The sequence below is a fragment of the Ambystoma mexicanum genome, chromosome 9 (genome assembly GCF_040938575.1).
Source record: "Ambystoma mexicanum isolate Mex_15411 chromosome 9, UKY_AmexF1_1, whole genome shotgun sequence".
In the NCBI taxonomy this organism is placed as follows: Eukaryota; Metazoa; Chordata; class Amphibia; order Caudata; family Ambystomatidae; genus Ambystoma; species Ambystoma mexicanum.
Window position 1 is genome coordinate 1,215,230,627 of NC_090931.1, and position 21,327 is coordinate 1,215,251,953.

Consider the following 21,327-nt stretch of genomic DNA (forward strand, 5'->3'; position numbering starts at 1 on the left):
GCACCAGGGAGCTATGGGAGCAAGAAGAGCTCCTTTATTGACAAGCGCGGGCAGCGGGACGCTGAGAAGGTGAGGTTGCCTGGTTGCCAAGGAAAGCAGAAGCAGAGGACCTGGAGGCAGCGAGGCAAACAGATGCGCCCGTCAGACCTGGTGAGTACACAAGTAGATTGTGACACTGCTCCATAACCGCCCGCTGGCCAAGTCCAGGTGCCTTAAGCACAAACAGCAGATAAACAGTGGAAAGTGGGAAAAGAAACCTTGTATTGAAAACCGAACTGACCTAAAGCAGACCGATTACCCTTTTGCAAACCAAGTTGACTTAAAACGAAGCAAGTGGGAGAGCAAGAATGTAACCCTCGGACCAGAGGGGTGCGTTTGTATCTATGTGGGGCACATTAAAAAACAGTATCAAGAAAAGGCCATCATTTGAGAAACCAATATAAACAAACATTGCCAAAGCCAAAAGAGCACCATGCCAAGGAAAGATACAAAGCAACAACATTGCCAAAGCCAAGAGAGGGCAATTAAGAATTCAAGTGTTTGAAAAATATATTGCCAATATGTAGAGGAGGTCATAAGAGGAACTGGATTCAACCCACATTGCCAAAGCCAAAGAGTGAGAAAGAATTGTTGTTAGCATTTGGTTTATGCAGAAATGGGAAAACAAGAGTGGCAGGAGGGCTTCGCTTCGTAGAAAAGGCATTCAGGAGGAGTGAGGCATAGCCTGCATTGTGTGTGGCAATCAAAAGTGTTTCTCGTTTCCCCCTGAATAAATATTTAAACTTGATGTTGTAGAGCAAAAGACATTGCTTACCTGTTTGAAGATAACCTTTACCACAGAGGTACTGATAGTAGTCTTATTCTGTCCCGGCATGAGAGTACACCAGGGCAGAGCACTAAGGTTAGAATGCCTGGCAGGTGAGAGGACCAGGAAGAAGTTATAGAAGTACTGTCATGTGGTTAAAAGAATAAGTGGCAGAGCCACTAAGATGTTCTTGTGAACTGTTACAGAATCATCCTGACAAATTAATATCGCTGAAGCAAGTTTTGTGTGAACTGTTGCAGAATCATCTAACATTGTTAAAACAAGTGGCTAATGAACATTTGTATTGATCCTAATGAACTTTGGAAGTATACTTGGCTCAAAAGAAGAACTTGTTTTGAGCTCTTTGCTACAAGTGAAAAGAGGAAAAACCTTGTTGAACAAAAACTGTTTGTGGAATTCAAGTTTGAACTTTTGATGTCAAGTTGGAACCAAAAGTACTGAATAGGAACTATTACCCAATAGGATTTCCTTACCTTTTTGGAACTGTTGAATATAATCCTGCTGGAATCTGGGGAAGGGGAATTCACCGAAATTATAAGGTGAGATAATGATCAGATTGTGAATATAACTGTTACCTATGTTATATGTGAACTGCCATACATTACCATGTGAGTTATTGTATTTATAGGTGTGAGGGACAGAATCATTTTGTTAGTGTGTTTCGTTTAGTTTATTTTAGGCAGGGAAAGCCTAGTTAGGGTAGGGGTATTGAGGCGTTTATCCAATCTTTTGAGTTAATAAAATGGCATCCTCTAAAACATCTTCACAAAGTTGTCCGCCTCACATTTCTGATCTCTCACACTGTAGAGCATTTTTTGATCTCGTGCCCTGCTTATACCTGCATCAGAAGGAGAAATGTGCTTCCATGTCTCGAGAACCATGGGGTAAGAAATGGAATATGAGCTGAGGAAATGTGTATGAGCAATTCTTTTCCAGATGTTACTTCTGCAGTGTGCCTGTTAATTTATCATGCATGGAAAAAAAGAGCTTGTTTTATTAAAAAGAAAACAGTAAGGACTTTAAACTTGACAAAGTGATTGAATTTACATGATCTGTGAAAACCTCTAAAAGTTCCCAAGTTTGGGATGTTGAAATATGCTTTTGTGCCTGCAAAGATGATTAGGCTTGACAACATTATATTTATATGATTGTTTGATATGTGTAAAGAGCAGAAGCGCTGCACCAATTTGAGAGCTCAAACTCTGGGGATCTTTATCCATTTTGCTGTTCAAACTAACATTTGATATGTTTATGATTTATTGTATTTATGTATGTATGCTTTTATGGCCTTGTGGCCGAAATAAAGATGCATTTAATTAAAAAAGGAACTGTGTAGGTGTAGCGCTCCCTGGTAAGGGCAGACCTGAAGAAGATGGGGGAGAGAGTATCCAAAGCGGAAAGAAGGGTGGGAGACGTGGAAGACACTGTGATGATGCTATGCACGGATTGATGTTTTTGGTAGCTGCTACGAGAGAGCTGGAGGTAAAGGCGGAGGACGCTGAAGGCAATTCTCGACAGAGTAATTTTAGGATCCTGGGAGTTGCAGAGGGGGAGGAGGGCTCCAGCATAATGATCATTATAATTGTTGTTTTATAACACGCTTAATACCAGCAAGTGGTTTCTAAGCGTGGGATTGGGATTCAAACCAATGTAGCGCTGTGTTTCTTCCAAGACAAAAGCGTTGCCCCTGAAATATCCTTCCGCCACAAAGAGAGTATGGAACTGTACTTAGAGCAGATCTTCACTGACATCCTGAAGGTTAGGGGACAGTCAAAGTGGTTCAGGTTCGCTTTGGAGGGAGCGCACAGGGTCCTGGGGAGAGTGCCTCCTGTGGGGGCCCTGCCGAGAGCTATTGTGGCGAAGCTACTCAACCACAAGGACAGCAACGTGATCCTCCAAGATACGCATAGATCATCCATCTATAAGGTAGGGGGTATGCGAATACTGTTCTTCCTGGACTTTACCCAAGAAGTGCAAAAACAGTGCAAGTCCCTCGACTCAGTAAGGTGGAGGCTCTAGGACCTGGGGCTGAAGTATATGATGCTCTTTCCTGCAAAAACAAAGAGTGTTGGTATATGGGCGCTCACACTTCTTTCAACCACGTAATGAAGTATGGGACTGGTTGAACGGAGTATGGAGACAAAGATGGATCACAACATGGGAAGGGCAGTGGGTCGAAACCTGGAAGGGCTATGCAGGGATCCCCAACGTGTAGCTCGGGAGCAACATGTTGCTCACGGCACCCTAAATTGTTGCTTGCCAGTTGCCCTGGGCCATGGTGTGAAGGCCTAGAAGGGGGTGCTGAATGGATGAGACCTCAGTAGCACTGTAGTCGGGACAGAGTCCTGGACTGTGCATGAATGTTGGCCAATGAGCCGCTGTGTTTCCAGCTGGATTATTTTTATACATGCAAGATTTGTTTGGTGCCACCATGCACATACTTCTTCAGTAAATGTCCTTACTTGTTATGGTAGTGTCATTGCTAAACCCTGTCATCTCCAGTTACTTTGCCCAGCTGACAAATGCATTAATGAGTACAATATTTGAACCATGTTTGGTTTGTGTCATGGAGAAAATTGGCATATTCTGTTCTTTGATACTAGTATGAGCATAATGCACAAAGAGGTGGTATGCATACCCAACTTTCCTTTATTAAATAATGTGCATGCACACTTTCTGTACAAGTGATGTTTGTGTTTGATCCCACCATGTATATTTATCGACAATATTCATTTTGGTGTTTCCTGTATTTATTATTACATAGTGTCCTAGAGGAAAATGGTCTTCGTTTGATAACCTGCCCATCTAGCACATGGTTAATGGGCAGATACGGTAAATGCATGCCACATTTTTCATAATTAATTTGCCCTGTATTAATTGATTGTTAATAGGTTTAAAGTTTTAAACTAACAAGTCAATTCATTGATTCAAATACTCGGTTAACAGCACCACACCCCTCTATGAAGTGGTCATCAAATGCTCAAAGGTTTGACCAATGTTTGCCACCAAGTCTTGTGTAAAATCCCTTTTGGGCAGAGTAAATAGGCTCCAAATAATTGAGAAAGGTATTATTTTTATTCCTAACCACTTTTTCACTTCACCAATCCAACAGCCTTCTGGAGATTTAATACACACCATTTGCCATAATATTCCCAAATAATTCTCAGGAGGTAACCTCCAAAGGCCCAATGAAGTGATCTTTAAAGGCTACCATGTAATGACCTGAAGTACTAATTCATATTTATATTTCTGCATTAAGTCAGCAACATTTAAAAACATGTTTCATATTTTTCATACAATTCACACAGAACAAGCCCAAAATAAAAAAGCAACTTTAATACAATCAAACTTGCTATGTATACAAGTCTGAACATTACAATTAATTATATATAGCATAGTTCCCATGCATTCCACGCTTATGCAAAACAGAGAAGCAACAGCAAATGAACAGAAAATGAACCAAATCTTTGACTCCTATTTTGCAAGCGCACTTTGTGCTTCCTCCTGCACACTTTCTTAATTTATTGAGGAGTGGGTACATTTAAACGTATCATTACCACCAGCTTCCTGCATTCTGGGAATCTTATTTGACAGATTTCTCCTTGCCACTTTATGTGTATGTAAGTCTGTATATTAGGCTAAAGTGGGCAGCCTGTGTATATTTTGGACATCTGACTTTTTTCCCATCGGAAACGCTCTTGCTTTTGGAGCTATTTTGAGGTGGCTTAATGCACCAAATGTAGTTATATTGCATCCCTATTCAAATGGACAGTGACTTACAACCGCCATAACCACAAGTATTTCTCTTCACCAGGGGAGGCTACAATTGCACTTGCACTGAAATTCACTTTATGATTAGCAGAAAATCCCAGATGTGCTTTTAAAAAATAAGGAACATTCTTAACTGGCCTGACACTCAAATTGAACACCCCCAATTCGGCTCACAAGGGGCTAGCAGGTGTATCTGCAGGTAGACCTGCTATTTGGCACAGGAATTTATTTTGCAACCCCTCCAAGAAATGACAGTTCTAACCACCCTAGATTTTGCGGCCTTAAAATCATGGAGCAGACCTTTGTCTTATATACCTCCAACTTCTCCAATCAGAATGCCGCAAACCTGAAATAACGTAAAAAGCCATTTAATCATTAATGATGCCTTTTCAGCTATCTTATTAAAATTACTTACACAAGCACTGCTCTTTCAGAAGAGTACGCTCAGATAAAAATGAGACTGCCCCCTCATCTCTACATTCATTTAAAAACTATCTACAAGGTTTCAGCCTTTGCCTGAACACCATCATTTTTATTTTCATTATATTTAATTTCAAACTGTAATTCCCAAAATAGTAACTTGTGTTTAGCAGGCCCTGTTGGAGACCTGCTGGGGGCAAGGCCAAATTAGTTGTGTCTTCTGCATAAGGGTGCATGCTATAAAATGAACCCTTCAGGTGGAGGGTGGATTAACTTTCCTAAGAGAAGTACTAGAATCAACATCCAAAAGGAATACATTGGGACCAACTGACATCCCTGCTTGTCACCTTTATTTGTGTTGGAAAACAATGTATAATTCCACAATCTTGTATTTTGGACAGATGTTGAGATGTCTGCGTATCACGTTGGATTAGACTTAAAAAACCATTAGTGACCTGTAAGAATCTAGAAGTAGGACTCGGACACAGTGGGCTCATGTTGATTGACATACTTTTATTGAAAGGAAAAGGGTGGGGGACTGAGGAAACTCCTGCCTTTCCCTAAAGCTAAGAGGGGTTTCCCATCCTTAACCAAAACTAAGGAAACTGCCAGTATGTCTTGTCTAAAGTAAATAGTCAACTGTCTGTCACAAGTCCGAAGCCTATTTCCATCCCTCACACTATTTACTAACCTATAAAAAACAAAATGTCTTCTTAATTCAGAAGAATAGGTTGTAGATCCAATCAAAGAGTTACAAATAACACAGGTTCCAAACCCAAAGTTCAAAATGTAAAACAAAGTTCCATAAAGTTCTTACACATTTCTCTGTTGCACAAACTTCGTAGCAACCTGGGCAACAACTCCCTTGTCCTGGTTCCTTCTCTTGGCAACTCTCTATTTATTGGACCACAGCCAGGGGCAATGACTCCTTTGCCCGTTCATTCTCTTGTAGGTCCTAGATCTCTGCCTTTCTCTCTTTTTGCTTGGGCCAATTTGGTTCACTTCCCTGCCAAGTGTGGTCCTTAGTAAATTACTCTGTGGTTTCCCTTCTTCTCATGGGATTGTGCCCCAGACCTCTCTTTATGTTTGGGAACTGGGAGCCCTCTTCTCCCAAGTACCACCACGAGGAAGAGGACTTGTGTGTTTCTACTGTAGTGGGTCCCAAACCCCCCTTCTTTGCGTGAGGGTACTTGGAGCTCTCTTCTCCCATGTACCACCACGAGGAAGATGACTTGTGTGGTTCTTGTGTAGTGGGTCCCAGACACCTTCTTTGTGTGTGAGTACTTGGAGCCCTTTTCTCCTAAGTACCGCCGCAAGGAAGAGCACTCATGTTGCTTTCGTTTGGTGGGTCCCAGACCCTTAAGTTTCTCTTGTTGGGAGACAAACATGGTTCACATGCCTGCCAGGTACCGTGACTATTAAGATGCTGACTGCACCGTCTTAGTTTCCCGCCAGCCAGCCTGAGTGCTTCCCTTTGTAGTGGGCTCTGGTCTGCCCAGGAACACTGCAGTGTCAATCTTTCCCAGGACAGCTTGGTCCTCCTTTCACGCACTTCCCTATCTGCAGGAACACCGGGAGCTTGCCAGCTCGCCTTTCGGTCCTTCCACTGTGGACTGGCCCTTGTCCTTCCAGCTCCTCTCTTGGCATCCTGGTGTGCTTCCTTGCACTTTCCTGCACCGTGCTGGCTCCTGCAGCTCCTTCATGAAGGACTAGACAACTTCTTCCTGAGTCCCTCATCCTTTTCTGCTATGCATTGACCAATGAGCAGCCAGCAACAACTAGACTGCTCATTGTGGTTCTTAGGAGAACTCTTCATGCCTCCGCTCTTCCTCTTCATCCCAGTACTTATTCCAAGTTGTCTAGAATGCTCATGTTGGTTATGCAGAACACTCTTCATTCCTCCATGCAGCTTATTTGTCTCAATGGTGGTCAATAACATATCTTTCAACTCTTCCCCATTCTTCCTCGTCTCAGTATTTCTAACCTTGATCTCCCTTGGGTCAGTTGTGCTCTTCATAGTCCCAGAACGTATCTAGGGAAGGGGTTGTTCTTTGGGTTATAGGAATGGGGGGGGGGGGTGGTCCTAGGGTCTGGTGATTGGCGAGTATATTCCGTTCTCAGGGTAGGGTTGTTCCTAGTACCAGAAGGGGTTTCCTCTCCCATGTGATTCTCTCCCTGTGCACCACCCTCAGGGGAACTATTGTACCGAGGACGTACCGCCCTGGCCACATGGGAATGGTCTCACCCATAGGGGCGAAGGGACAGCATCCACAGATTTGTCACAGACTCCAATAAAATGTAAATTCCGCCACATTATGTTTCTATCAATCAAATACCGACGAAATCCACCCTGGAGTGCTACTGACTCCATAATTGGGGACTAACACCGCCAAACCACCACTTGGAATCTGGCAGTGATACCACTGGACCGATTAGCAGTAACGGTACTGTTGAGATGCCACCAAACTCGTACTAAGCCCCAATGTCCAGTAAGGGAATTGGCCTATAACCTTGAGGGGCTAGTGTTCCAAGAAATACTTGTCTAAGGGGATGGCATAATGCCTGTTTTGACAACAACAATAAACATAAAACGATTTGGTATCCTTCAAAAAAGCTTCCATTTTTTTCTCAAATTCTTTTTTTGTCTTACCGCAATTTTTGATGCCATTTTGAAACTATAAATCTGACCAGCAGTGTACACACCCCTCATTAAATCATGGTTGTTTTCTTTTCGAGATTCTAGATTCTGCATCGAACCATGGTGCATCCCTTTCTATAACCTGGAACTCCTGAACTTGGGGGCACGGTTTGTCAATAGCTGTCCTGGATAGTTTCTCCTAAAGACTCAGACAAACTGACGCTTTCCTTTGTGGCCTCTGAACTGTTCAACAGTTTTAAGAGAATATGTTAATTTCTTGTGAATTAGTAATTCTTTCCAATGCCTCCTTTTCAAGCGTAGGCATCGCCAACCAGCCTCTCTGGCTGTCAGATATCTTCTTTGTGGTGCCTACCCTGGCCATTGGAAAATGAACTCAAGAGGATCAATGTAACATTTCATAACATTCCTGAAGAAAAAAAACATCCACAATACAGTCATCAATGACTGTGGAACAGTATTGCCGCTCTTGCATGCTTAGGAATGCACCATTTGCCATTAGAGATCCCATAAAATCCTAGGCAGAATCTCATGCTCAGTTTGGGGCCATTTTTACTGTCCATACATTTGCACTAATATTTTGCTCGGGAACCTGAAACCCCTGGTAATGTTTATTTACTCCTACTCTATTTTTGAACAGCTGGACTGGTCCTATATGTCTATAAATGTACTACTGACTACTCAATTTCCTCAACATTCCTTGTAAACAACCACTTAACGTCAAATGAAGTTAAAGGCCTTGCACTTTTCCTTGACTAGAATAACACGTGGTCTAGATAACTATTAAGTACTGCAAATTAAATGTTCTATATGCAGTTTTAATTTTGTTACATTTCTAATTTGTGTTGCAAACAATTTGTCCGCCAACTGTGCGCCGATATATTCCGTCGAAAAATGGATGTTGCTCACCATTTCATTTGATATGCCAATGTTGCTCATTGCGCACAAAAGGTTGGGGACCCCTGGGCTATGGCATCCCATCGAACAGGGGGTCTACCAATGATGAATTAACTGGTAACCCAGAATCCCAAAAGAGCTGGTAAAGCAAGCAGCTTGGACATAAGGGGCAGGGGGACTGCAGAGTTGGAAAAATGTGGCTGAGCAAAGTAGATGTGCGTTAGGGTCTGGTTGACCTTTGTCTCTCATAACATAGCTACAACTCTTACAAGTGGGCTATGATGGGAGGGGAACTTGATGGGAAGGCCGACTTTGAAATATGTGCAAGGGGAAGTGCGTGGGAAGGGAGAAGAATAGTGGGGAATGTGTGTAATTAAAGGGCTGAAAATGTAATGAGGGGGGGTTGAATGGGGGGTGATCGACATGGGTAGGAAGGAGCAGCCCATCTCAGTGTTCTACAATCACTAATTTTGCTGGCCGCTAAGGGCGGAGATGTGGGTAGAGGGGAGACCTCAGTTCAAGGGGGTTCTAGTTGAGTGTGGTTTCAGGGGAGGGAAGGGATATGGGGAAGCGTCCAGTGTTGGGGGTTGCAGGCAAAGGGAGGGGTAGAGGCAAGTGTTTGGGGGATGCCAGTTGTTCGTTCAAATTGTATTGTGGGTTGTGGGTGTGGGATGGGTAGGGGGTGAAATCTCTGCGGAATGGGTGAGTTGTTGGTTTTGGGTGCACATGTCATGTATTTGGTGGTATCGCTCAGATATCTGGATTGGGGTGGCTGGCCACTACAGACATAGAATACATTGGATGGCTACACTGAGGACACTTAAATGGAATGCGACAGGGCTGAATAACATTGTTAAGTGGGCTAAGATCTGATCATCTATTAATAGACAAAGTGGATGTGGCTCTTCTCCAAGAGACCCAGGTGGACGCCCAAGGGTTGCGGGTAATTCTGGCACTGTGGAAAGGGGTGGTAGTTGGCACAGGTTTCTCAACCTACTGGGTTGGGGACTCTGCGATGCTGAAGATATCTCAAACTATGGTGGATAAGGTGGGGAGAGACATGGCCATTCTGGGAACTCTGATGTTTCTTCTTGGGACCTATGCTGCCAATGTGGCTCAGGCTGAATTCTTTCAGGACATGCTGGGTCCTTTGGTCCAACACCGGAGTGAGTGCACGCTTTGGCTTGGTGATTTCAACTGTGTGCTGGATTGCATCCTGGATGTGGCCAGTAAGACAGTTGGGCCGCTGATTAGGACTCAGTCACAGGTTGTGGGGGACCCATGTCTTAGGGATGCCTGTGGTGTGCTCAATAGAGATGAGCGTGGTTTCTTGTATTTTTCTGCTGTTCATGGCTCTTATTCCCGTATTGATTATGCCTTTGTAGGTGTAGAAAAACTGGATTTGGTCATGTCTGTGCAATACTTGGAGGGCACTGTCGGAAGATTAGCCAATACTAGTGGAACTGATTAGGAGGGATGGCTGTTCACTTATACCCAAATAGAAGTTTGACAATAGGATGCTGGAGGACGCCGCGTTTAAGACCTCATTGGGTGATAGTATCGAGCACTTTTTGGAAAATAATTGGGGCACTAGCTTGCTCAGGTCTACTGAATGGGAGGCATTGAAAGTTTTCATTAGGGGAATATGCATCTCTGCAAATGTGGGAACTTGTAGGGTGCTTAGTTAAGGGCCGCCTTGAATGGAAGGTGGCAAGTCTGGAACAATAACTGGAAAAGGGAACGGTGGCGTCCAATGCATTGGTGAATGCGAAAAGTGAATTGCAGGTTGCAGTTTGACATGCATAGATATGCCAGGTATGTGTCTCGCCAGCACTGCGAGGATAAGGCGGATACATTGTTGGCTTGGTTAGTCACGAATGAAGGGTGACATTGCCTATGTGAAGGAGTGCGAGACCCATAGTGGAGCGTTAGTTACAGAAAAGTAAGGGATTAGCGCCGAGCTTCAGGACTTTTACGCTTCTCTATATGAGAACGAGGGGATTGATTCCTGCCTTGCAATTCGGTGGCTCGAAGAGGCTGACCTTGAGGTTTTGGATGGTGAACAATGGGGACGCTTGGAGGGGGGGGTGAATGTACATGAGGTGGAAACGGCAGTCAATTGTCTGGTTAGTGGTAAGACCCCAAGGGTTGACAGGATTTCAGTGCAAATGTACAATGACTATATAAGTGTTTCTTGAAGCGAAAGAGAGGCAAATTCCTAAATTCAATGCTGGAGGCACTTGTGATAACCTTGCCCAAGGAAAGGAGGGACCCCGCAGAACGCAATCGTATCGCCCCTTATCCATGATCAATGTGGATATACATATATTGTGTAAATTCGTGGTGGGCAATTTGTCACTGCTCATGCAGTCTGGTCCATCCCGACCAGACTGGGTTTATTCCAGGAAGGTCCACAATACACAATTTGAGGTGGCGTCTCTTGGTCCTAGACAAGTGCAGACAGCCTGAAGAGAGGTAGGCAGGGATTAGTCTTGACTTGTATAAAGCATTTGATTTGTTTCCTGGGACTTTCAGTGGATGGTATTGGAGAGAATGGGTCTCGGGGTCCACTTTGTGGAGTGGGTGAAATTGTTATACAGGGGCTCGACCCCAAGGGGAAAAGTTGACAGGGTGATTTCCCCTCTGTGGTAGGTACGAACAAGGAACGCGAGAGGGGTGCCTGCTCTCCCCTCTGATATTTGTGTTAGTCATTGAGCCCCTGCACAGGGTGTATTGGAGTAGACATGAGGGTACATGTCTCTAATTAGGAAGGATTAGGCACTGCATCTCTATGTATGCGGATGACGTACTGCTGTACAAACAGAGCCCTGAGACGAATGGCCACGGTAGAAGAGTTTGGGAAGCTGTCAGGATTGGGCATTAAAATTCTAAATCTTCTGTTTATGCACTCCTTCCCACACAGGTGGTGCCTTGGTGCACTTTAGGATGGAGCTCTCAGTTGGAGGGGTTTAAATACTTGGTTTAAATGATAAGTGCTTACTGGGACTGGATGTATTGTCAGAATGTGAGGGAGGTTTTAAGTGCTTTTGAGGGGCTTCCTGAATTTTGGATCAGATTACCTCTCTCTTTGATTGGAGGGAAGGGCCTGTGAAGATGATGTTACCCAAACTGTTGTACGTGCTCCAAGTGATGCCTATGGTCCTGAAGGCTGCTAGTTTTCGATCGCTTCATGTAAGCTTATCGTTGGGATCTTTACAACTGCTGGCTGGCAGGAGAGGTAGATTAGTGCCGGACTTCCGGTCATACACAACTGGGCATTGATATTATAGCACATGGTTGATTGGTTTATTTAACCGCATAGATACCCTTTTACTGATGGGATTATGCAGGAGTCAGAGTCACAGCAGGTTCTAGAACTACTTGGGGGTCGGGATAGGGAGCTGCAGAGGCTCATCACATCAGTGAGCACTATTATCCGAGTATGGTGGCAGGCCACCAAAGTCGGGGGGCAGAAGTTTCCTTTTTTGCTGCTGTAACACTGAGCTGTAGTAGATTGAGAAAAGTAACTGGTGGGAAGAAGTGGGGTGTGATGGGGTGGCTGGGCTTGGAGGTTTCATTAAGATTTATATTTTGATGACAGGAACATCACCTATGCTGAATTTAGGACTGCCCATCCCTCGGTTCGTCTTCATTTCCTGGAGTTTGCCATCTTGATGGCAGGAGTGAGGGAGGCCTGGGTTGGTTTTCCTGAGAAACCACCTATACATGGAATGAATGGAGCACTTTTGCAGCTAGCTGAGGGAGGGGATTGGGGGGGCGAGGAAAGGGGCAGGGCGATAGCTCCGGCTTATATGCGTCAGATAGAGGTGAATGTGATGTTAAGGCAGGAGAACCAAGACCAAAATGGGAAGCGGATGAGGGAGAGCAGTTACAGACACTGAGTGGAATAGGGTTTTCGAACATACAGAGAAGGGCCCATGAAAGTTCGGTTTCAGTGGATTCAAGATAGTATGGCAGACTTATAGGAGTCCGGTCAGAGTGGTTAAAACGGTGGCTGGGGCAGATAAAACCTGCTGGAGATATAGGAGGGAAATAGGGACATATCTACACATGTGGTGGGGATGTGATCATTGTGAAAGGTTTTTGGAAAACAGCCTATTCAGAATTATTTCAGCTAGTGGCAAGTAAGAGTGCAACTTTCGATTAAGCACTGCCTGTTGGGCCTACTACCCAAAAGGAAAGGGTAGGAGGGGTAAGATGGTGGCTAAAGTCTTAGCATTGGAACTATTACTTGCCAGATGGGCAAACACTATGGCGCAGGATAGGAGATAGGAGATAGGCTCAGGGCAATAATCGGGTGGGTGAGGGCTGAAATGGATTTATGCGGTCGGGTGGTCCCAGCGGATGAAGGTGACTCAAGGAATATGATACGGCATGAGGTATGGGACAAGTTGGGGGCAACCTGAGACCTCCAAGGATCGGCAGAAAGAGCAGGAAACTTTCACATGGAGGCTGGAAGGAGGGGGTGGAGGGGTAATCGAGAGGAGGGAGGCTTCAGTATTGGGGTCGTTTATTGTATTCTGTGCAATGACCGATTATAATTCACAAGGATGGAGTGTTACAGTAAATTGCGATTGTGTAACCAACTGTTACTACAGGAGTGCTGTCCAGAAAATGATAACTAAAGGGTTAGAATATAACAATGCCCTTTGCTTCTCCTATTGTGCTTCAAATGCAAATGTATTGGTCCCACATAAATATCGAACTCCGAAATGGGGGGTTGTTCTTTCTCACCACAATCTACACTCTTCTGGAATTCACTACCAGAATTTCTTCAGAAGAAAGAAAATCACATGACTTTTAGAAATAAGTTTCTTTTCTGTATTTGATTCTGGTATTCAGTTGTTCTTTATTCAGCTTCACTTGACAAGAGCCTTAGCCTGTTAGAAATGTGTCAGGTGCCAAGGTGCCCTTTTGGGGCATAAGCTGGGCTATGTAAGAAAGCATAACCCTTAGGTATAAATATAGATGCCTTACGTTCCAGATGAGTTTAGTGCCATCAAACCATTTCATTAGAGTATGCAGTCCTTGCCCGCCAGCAATGGTTTACCTCTACTTTTCAAATAATGTAATACATGGTTACATGGTTTATGAATTTGATAAATGTTTTATGAGATCTGTGAGGTGCCCGAGTGGAGAGTTTGGGATTAGTTTGAATTGAAGACAACACAAATAATAAGACGTGTAAAAAATAAAACAAAATCTCCCTATTACTTAATTTTCGTAAATAATCCCGTTTGTTCGAATGCAGGAAAGGCTCGCTTTTTCACAGAGGAACACATTAATCATACAAGAGAAAAAATGAGAACATAATGGAGTGCTCATATGTTATTCTAAGCTTTCCATAGGCTGATCGATCTATTAGCAATAATGAGAACACGTTTTATATAGTGTATCGTGCCGTATTCCTCCCACTTTTAAGCACCATAATAGATATCAATCACTTTAATGGTATTGAATGCATCAAACTAAGAAGGGTGAAGAGAGATTGAAACAAGTGTCCTGCAATGTGAACAGAGATGGGGAAGTCTGGGGTGAGTGCTAAACTCGCTGAGCTACCTTGCAGGCAAGGCTCCAGGCAAGAAGTTGAGGTGGGAAAATGTTACTTCCCATTTCTTTTATAAGTTGGCAGTGAAAGCATTTTTCAAAGAGTAACACATGAATTCACAGTGTGTATTGGGCCATAACTAGTCAACATATATTTCAATAGGTATTTTTCTTGCATGACATACTTAAGAAAAGAAAAAAATACAGCTCAAATTATTAATGTATACTCTCTCAATCACCATTGCATTTAGTACGTGAGATATGATCTAAAAAATATTAGGGCTATTTTGCGTGAGTGTATCTTTCTCAAGGATTTTTAAAATTAATGGTTGGAATCAACAAGTGTGTTACACATAGCTCAAATTTGCAATTTCAAGGAGCTGGCATGGTGGCCAGATTTGCTACTTGGTCCTGCAGTCTCTCATAGTGTACCAGTGCATAACAACCCAGAACCACCCAGGATTTAGCATAACACCCTGTCACCGTGCATACCACATTGCATGTTTTGGCAATATGTAAACACACATAGACATCAGATACCTGTTCATTCTAACAAAAACACAAGAAAACTCTTTGCGGACACTCTCCAAGAACAAGAACCTTTTCACTTGATACTGCATAGCTCATCTGCCTTTCCATTGAGCATTTCCATGCCTTTTTCTGCAAAGTAAATATCACAAATGGAAATATTTTGTTCTGTTCTGCTACAAGCCCAATCGAAAATATAAAAACAGTAGAGTACCACAGTGTGGCATGTGCTGCCGATCCCACTGATCCATTCACAGCACGGTAGGCAGCAAAAAGGGACGGGCCCATCGGTTTTCTTTTCTAGAAGTATTTGTATCAGAGCAAAAGCTACAGGCATGCCCCTTATCTGCCAGCATAATCTATAATTCTTTCAGGGACTGCAGTGTGTTCAATTGGATGCATCGGTTTCTACTGCCATAGGCCAGTTGCCAAATTACCAATTCTGATGTATCCACTTACATATGTGGATTCAGATATTTAAGGCAAAACGTGTCTATGCTATTGTTCTTTGTATGCTGTTACTTATCTTTCTATTTAGGCACTCGCATGTATCCAGTCCTCACATTCGAGGCATGCTCACCTTGAACTTGGGCAGGTCTGTGGTTAAGATTAGAGAGTTAAACACCGCAAAAAATTCCTAAACACCTCGAATTGACGTTTATCATGATCCTATTTAGGAACACGAAATAAACACAGTGAGGGCGCTTCAGGAGGTCGAAAGATCAATAGAGTTCTGGCGGAGGCTACCGTTGTCAATGATGGGCCGAGCTGCGCTTCTCAAGATGGTGGTGCTGCCAAGCCCCTTATATAAACTTTGTAAACATACCCTATGACATGCCAAGGGCAGTTCTTCCGTAGGCTTGACACATTGGTAAGGGAATTTATATAGGGGGCACACTGAGTAGGGACTACAAAGATGGGGTGGGGGGGATCAGAATGCCACATTTCGAGGCATATCACCTAGCAGATCAACTGCAGTTCATCATGACTTGGCAGGCAAATGACGGCTCGCTGGACACTGGGATGTTGCAGGGTGAATGGAGACCATACTACCTGATAGATGTCCTCTGGTTTGGAGATGCCAGTTTGAGGAAACATCTGCGCTCATAGCACTGAGGTGGAGACTATGGCATAGACTGTGGAAGATGGTAGGAAAACAGGACCCGTACTCTGCCAATATACCTCCGACAGCATTCTGCTGGAAAAATCAAGGGGAATTTTGTAGCTTCAGCATCCACTGCGGACCAAATGGGAAAATTACCTTGGGAGACCTGTACCAAGACTGCACATGGATGGGTTTCCCTGCACTGTCAGAGATGCGACATTCCCAGAGGGCAGTTTTTGACATACCACAGGCTGATTAAATCAGCCGAGGCCAGTTGGCTGGGAAGGAATAAGGGCGAGAAGAGGCAAACTGTGCTAGATGCATTTTATGACTTAGCAGAAGGGGGGACATGTGATCTCTAGGCTCTATGAAATGATACTAGACTCACTCGGCACACCAGAACTCGGGTTAAGAAACAGTTGGGAGGGCGACGTTGGACGACCCTTCACAGATGGGGAATGGGCCAAAGGACTGATATATAAACACAAAAGGTGTACAGGAACGCTAGATTCAAGCAGATACAACTACACGTTACACACAGGGCGTATAAGACCCCCATATGCCATTTTGCAGTTAGCGGAGAGCAAAGATGCCCTAGGTGCGCAAGCGACAGCAGGTATGATACACATGTTCTTGTCATGCCTGGTGAGCAGATCCTTTTGGCAAGATATACCGGGCAGTGTCACAAGGGGAGGGATTAATATGCAGAAGTGGCCACCTGAGGCATGCCTGCTGGGAATGTTCCGGCAGCGGCGTATGGAAGCACACCTAAGATGAAGGACCTCATTTGCGTCTTGGCCAAATGCAGGATTATGCTAGCATGGAAGTCAGCAGAGGGCCCCCGAATAGAGGCATGGTGGGAAGACCAAGATAAATGGGCGGGCCGAGACGGTGTGGCATAGGGCAGTGTTCAGGGGACAAAAGGAGGTCAGTAATGACGTTGCAGCGTGGAACACACTAGTCCAAATGATGTTTGCACCCCTGGATGACATGCCACCCTGAGTCCAGCATGATGGCAGGGAGGAAAGACGTGAGCAGCAGACAAAGCAGGGACGAGTTTGGGAGTAGGGTGGGACGAGGGGCTAGGGGTGGGATGGGGATTAAGGAGGCAAAGTTTGGTTGTATTTTGTTAAGAAGCGCAAGACTAAAAAACAGACATTGCCGGGTGCAACAGGGCTCAAGGGGGCTGAGGTAGTTTGGAGGTTGGCACCAGGAATATGCACCAGGAGACTGTGGCAAAAATTATGCCAAAGACGTTGGTTAAACACTGGGTGATTCGGCAACCCATGAGTATGATGAATGTTTACTTCCTACTTTTCTTTTTTTCCCCTTTACTTCTGTGCAATGCCTATTGTCTGGTTGTTGAAATACAATAAAAAATATTTTTTTAAAAAAAGATTAAAAAAAAACATTTCCTAATAAACTTCCCTCTTCCCTTCTGGGATGTAGCAAATAAGACTGAAATACAGCTTCATGATTTTGCTTGTGATTCTTCCAGCAGGAAAAATAAATTACATTTTGAATAGTTATGTTCTGTCTGGGGTAGAGTAATGCCAATATAGTTGTATTGTTCTGGCAGAAATTAACAAAAATCAGAAATTGCAGATACGGTTGTGAGGAGTTTTATTACCAAACAAGTACATTCCATGTACAAATGGTGCAGGATTCATTGCATGAATGTCCCAGCCATTTCTGCCGAATTGCCACAATAAAACTAAATTGGTGTGGCAAGGACGCAACTGTCCATCTCCAAGGCAGCCCCTAGGCATAACATAGGAAGTGGACGGCACGGGCACAATAATGGTTAAACCCTGAGTTGCGCCAGGAGAAGCTGGGGGTTTTGCACCCAAATATAATGCAAGTGGTCTTGTATAGAGCCCTTCTGCCACTATTGGTGGCCTAGCTGTGTTTGGCTCTGTCCCTCTCCCTCTCCCTCTCCCAAATAGATAACTTTGCATCCAATGTGCAACAACTGGTAGATGAGTGGATAGTATGGAAATTGAACTGATCTACCATAAGCTACTTGCTAAGGGTTATCAGTGGTAAGAAACGTTGTTTCAGAGAAAGGGCACTTGAAATTTGAGCACCTCAGTCACCCATTTCACCTACCTTAGTACACTGGTTGGCAGGATGAGGGATGCCTCCATCTCACTATATAATGCTGAGGTGCTGTGCTCAGTGGCCTGCTGGGAATTCTACCAGTCAATGGCAGCGCCTGTCTTGGGGCAGGGCAAGAAGCCCTTTGTCGGAGCACGGGCCAGAATCCCTGCTTGTTTCTCCTAGGGGACTACCCTGCTGTCTCCCACAACCCTCAAACCCTTTGCACACAGGACAAAATGAAATTCCCCTAGTCTTAAACTCACCAGGTTTTGAGACAGCACCAAGACTTCAGTATCAGAGTGATTCTGCAACTTTGCAGGGGATTCTTCACAATGAAACGTGAAGCAGAAAAGATAGGTGCCGCGTGGAGTCCTTGAAAGTGCAGTACCTTGGCCTAAATTCGGTGCAGTGGCTGCAGAAGAAATGCCAGTCCCAATGGAAACCAGGACAGCATGGGAACAGTGCTGCATGTTTATCATAGAACCGCCAGCTTTGACCATTGCAAATTGTGGAGACACAGCAACACCATAAGGGTTTTACATTTAAGGGCACTTGTGAAGGGGCTCAGGACCCCCAATGGGGTGGCTCAGTAACTATCCACAGGTAGGAGGGGACCCCTGAGGCAGCCAGCCCTGTTGGGCAGTGCAGTCTAATCTGTGGGGTAGTGGCGTCTCTGGAGGGTTCCTGGAATGATCTTAAACTTCACACACACACTGTAGAGATGCACAAGTGTGTTGTTGCAACCTTGTAGCTAGCCAACAAACAAGACCCAATTGCCAGTGTGCATACATAATCACACTTACATTTGTAGTAAATGCATTCCATAATGCTAGCTAGTTCGTGGTAATCAGCAAATGAGAAACTCACAAGACAGTAACATATTAAGTGAAGTAAACTCACCTTAGATTATTTTGCTGACCAGGTGGTAGAACACTATAGTACACTGGCATTCCCGTTGTGGATAACGATCCTTGATTAGATTGATGATTGGCGATTAAAACAGGCTGCTGATATGTCTGCGGAGGCATTCCTTGGGAACCCTGCTGCATGGAAACCTAACAGAACACAGAGCAGTTGTAGACTATTGTACACAAAGAAAGCAAAAAGAAACCAGGGCAAAAATCTGAATAAGGTCAGGAATGTTACAAGAGACAAAAAGAAAAACAATCACAAGACAAAGATAAAAACAACATCATGTTGGATATGAACACTTTGCAAATTCTCTACCCATCACAGGGTTTAGGTATACTAGGAGTGGAACAAAATGGCAGTTCTGCATTCTAATGCCGAATATGTCCTTTAACCATTCAACCATTTTGTTGTCAAAGAAGTACAAACTACTATTTAGAACCTTGACTATTTTACTTTGGAATTACAGAGCAAGTGGACCAGCCCTTCTCTCATGTAAGTTGAGGAAGAAAATAACTGATAGCATATTACCAATCAATGCAACAGTGGCATATAGAAGGGCAGCTTGCTCTGCCTGTGTAAAACCAACAAGTTAACTTTTATCTTAAAGATTAATGGAATTTATCTTAAAAAGTTGAAACAAGCAACATTCCAACACCTTAACTTCATAAACACTGTGTGCTGCAAACTATTACACACACATTTTCACCTGCAAGGTTATAAGGTTGGTAGTATTTATTATGTTTTTAGAAAGCAGTCAAGGTTCTCATTCACTTTCATGTTTAAATAAAAGTAGGGGGACATTTTCCCAGATTCAATGAGACATTTGAAGGCCTAGATCAAACAACCATTGGGTCAAACATTCCTCTTAAAGCCTTTTTTGGTTCCTCGCTTTTTAAGAATGTAAAATAAAAAATAGGACATGTCTTTCCCCCTTCAGTTCACCGATAAGTTATCAGACATCGGTATAGCACTGTGGAATAATTTAAAGTTAGAAAATGACCCATCCCTGTATACGGTTTTTACATTGGTATATGGTTTTTACATTGGAGTTCTAATATTTAATATTGGTAACCTATGTTTTATTTTTCTCTACGTGCGGAAAAGGCTGGCTTTTGGGTGCTCATTATTTTCCATGTGCACAACTAACAAGGTAAGACACTTTGGGAGCATACATAGTGAGCTATCAATCCCAAAGCGTTTGTAAGGCAGTTTCTCCTTTACAGCTACTGCATGTCTTTACAAATCAGTGTAAACAGTGTAATTTGCCTAACTTTTTAGAAAGATAAACTGAAAAATTATTTATATGTGATTATAAAGACTCAACCAGTTTAAGACTTAAGGATCTGCCATGGTTCCTAGCAAAAGTACTCCTTCTGAGAGAATGCATTAAACAGGGCACAAAATGTGCACTTGCCACTAGCCCTGGCTAGTTGTATTTGACTCTTGTGAGTAAGAAATGGTGTGCTGTGTGTATGCGTATGTCTAGAATTAAGGTGGCAAATTACTTTTTATGGCTGGCTAGTAGCTTGCAACTTGACATTTTGACCCGTGCGTTAAGTGTTTTATTCCCTTGGAAAAAACCTCTGTATTACAAAAAAAACAAATATCGCTCATCATTACTGATGTGGCTAGCCAAACATTCAGACAGGATACAATAATTGCAGGTGGAATAATGCCAACTAAAAAGAATCTCCAGTGATGTTGGGTGTTCCGGGGTATTTGGAGCTGCCTTCACTTGTTCCATGTGTTAGACCAGAGTCTGTTTACTCTTGCTGCACCAATTAACAAAACCTCCCTGCCTGGCCGAGTGGGGTTGATTGTTCCAGTGTTCGGGCTGTGAGGCGGTGAAAAAGTCTAAACCTGCTCCACGCCGCCTCAGCAATTGGAGTAGCCGAGACACTCTGCGACCAGAGATTTTGTTACAACCCAAGACCATCATGGCGAGGCGGCGTAATGCTGAAGAGAACGCCCGCTGCCAGAGAAATCTACGATCACGGCGGGAGGACCATGGAGACTCACTGTGCCGGATCTCAAGTAGTGACATACAACTTTCCGCCCTCCCTCCCAACGGACGTCAAGAAGCATCCACGGCCAGAATGGGAGGAGAACTGCCAGGTAAGAACTCTGTGCAATTCCCATTGGCTGTCTCCCCGTGCCGCAACAGCGGCCATCCCTCACATTATCCAAAAGGAACCTTCTCTAGTATGCCACTGCACACTGTCGATAAAAAAACATTTAATAGCTCTACGTTGCCAGAGCACCATTCAAATGTAATCCCAAATGCAGCGAAACTTAAAACCGTGTCGAACACGGCTCTTGATGAAAGCTGAAACTATACAGAGGTAGTGGTGGGAGGAGACTCATCAACTGACTTGGAGCCAACAACCTCAATTGAGAAAAACGGATATCACTACTGAGAAGGGAAGTGTGGCCCTCCCTCGAGTAGCCCAGATTAATGCTGGGATAAGTACCCAGAGCACAAATAAACTCACCTCCACTGACATCGGGAGCCTGGACGACTCACAAGAAGTGGGAACGAAGCAA

At 43.9% G+C, this 21,327-nt stretch overlaps 1 protein-coding gene across 10 annotated transcripts in view; it reads right to left on the reverse strand.

Annotated features, from left to right (window-relative positions):
* R3HDM1 (R3H domain containing 1) overlaps positions 1 to 21,327 on the reverse strand; it is a 1,943,510-nt gene that overhangs the window by 381,441 nt on the left and 1,540,742 nt on the right. For all 10 annotated transcript variants that reach the window (XM_069616551.1, XM_069616544.1, XM_069616545.1 and 7 more), the window contains one exon: positions 18,772 to 18,926. In XM_069616551.1, coding sequence (XP_069472652.1) covers positions 18,772 to 18,926 — 155 coding nt within the window. The remainder of the gene's footprint in view (positions 1 to 18,771; positions 18,927 to 21,327) is intronic.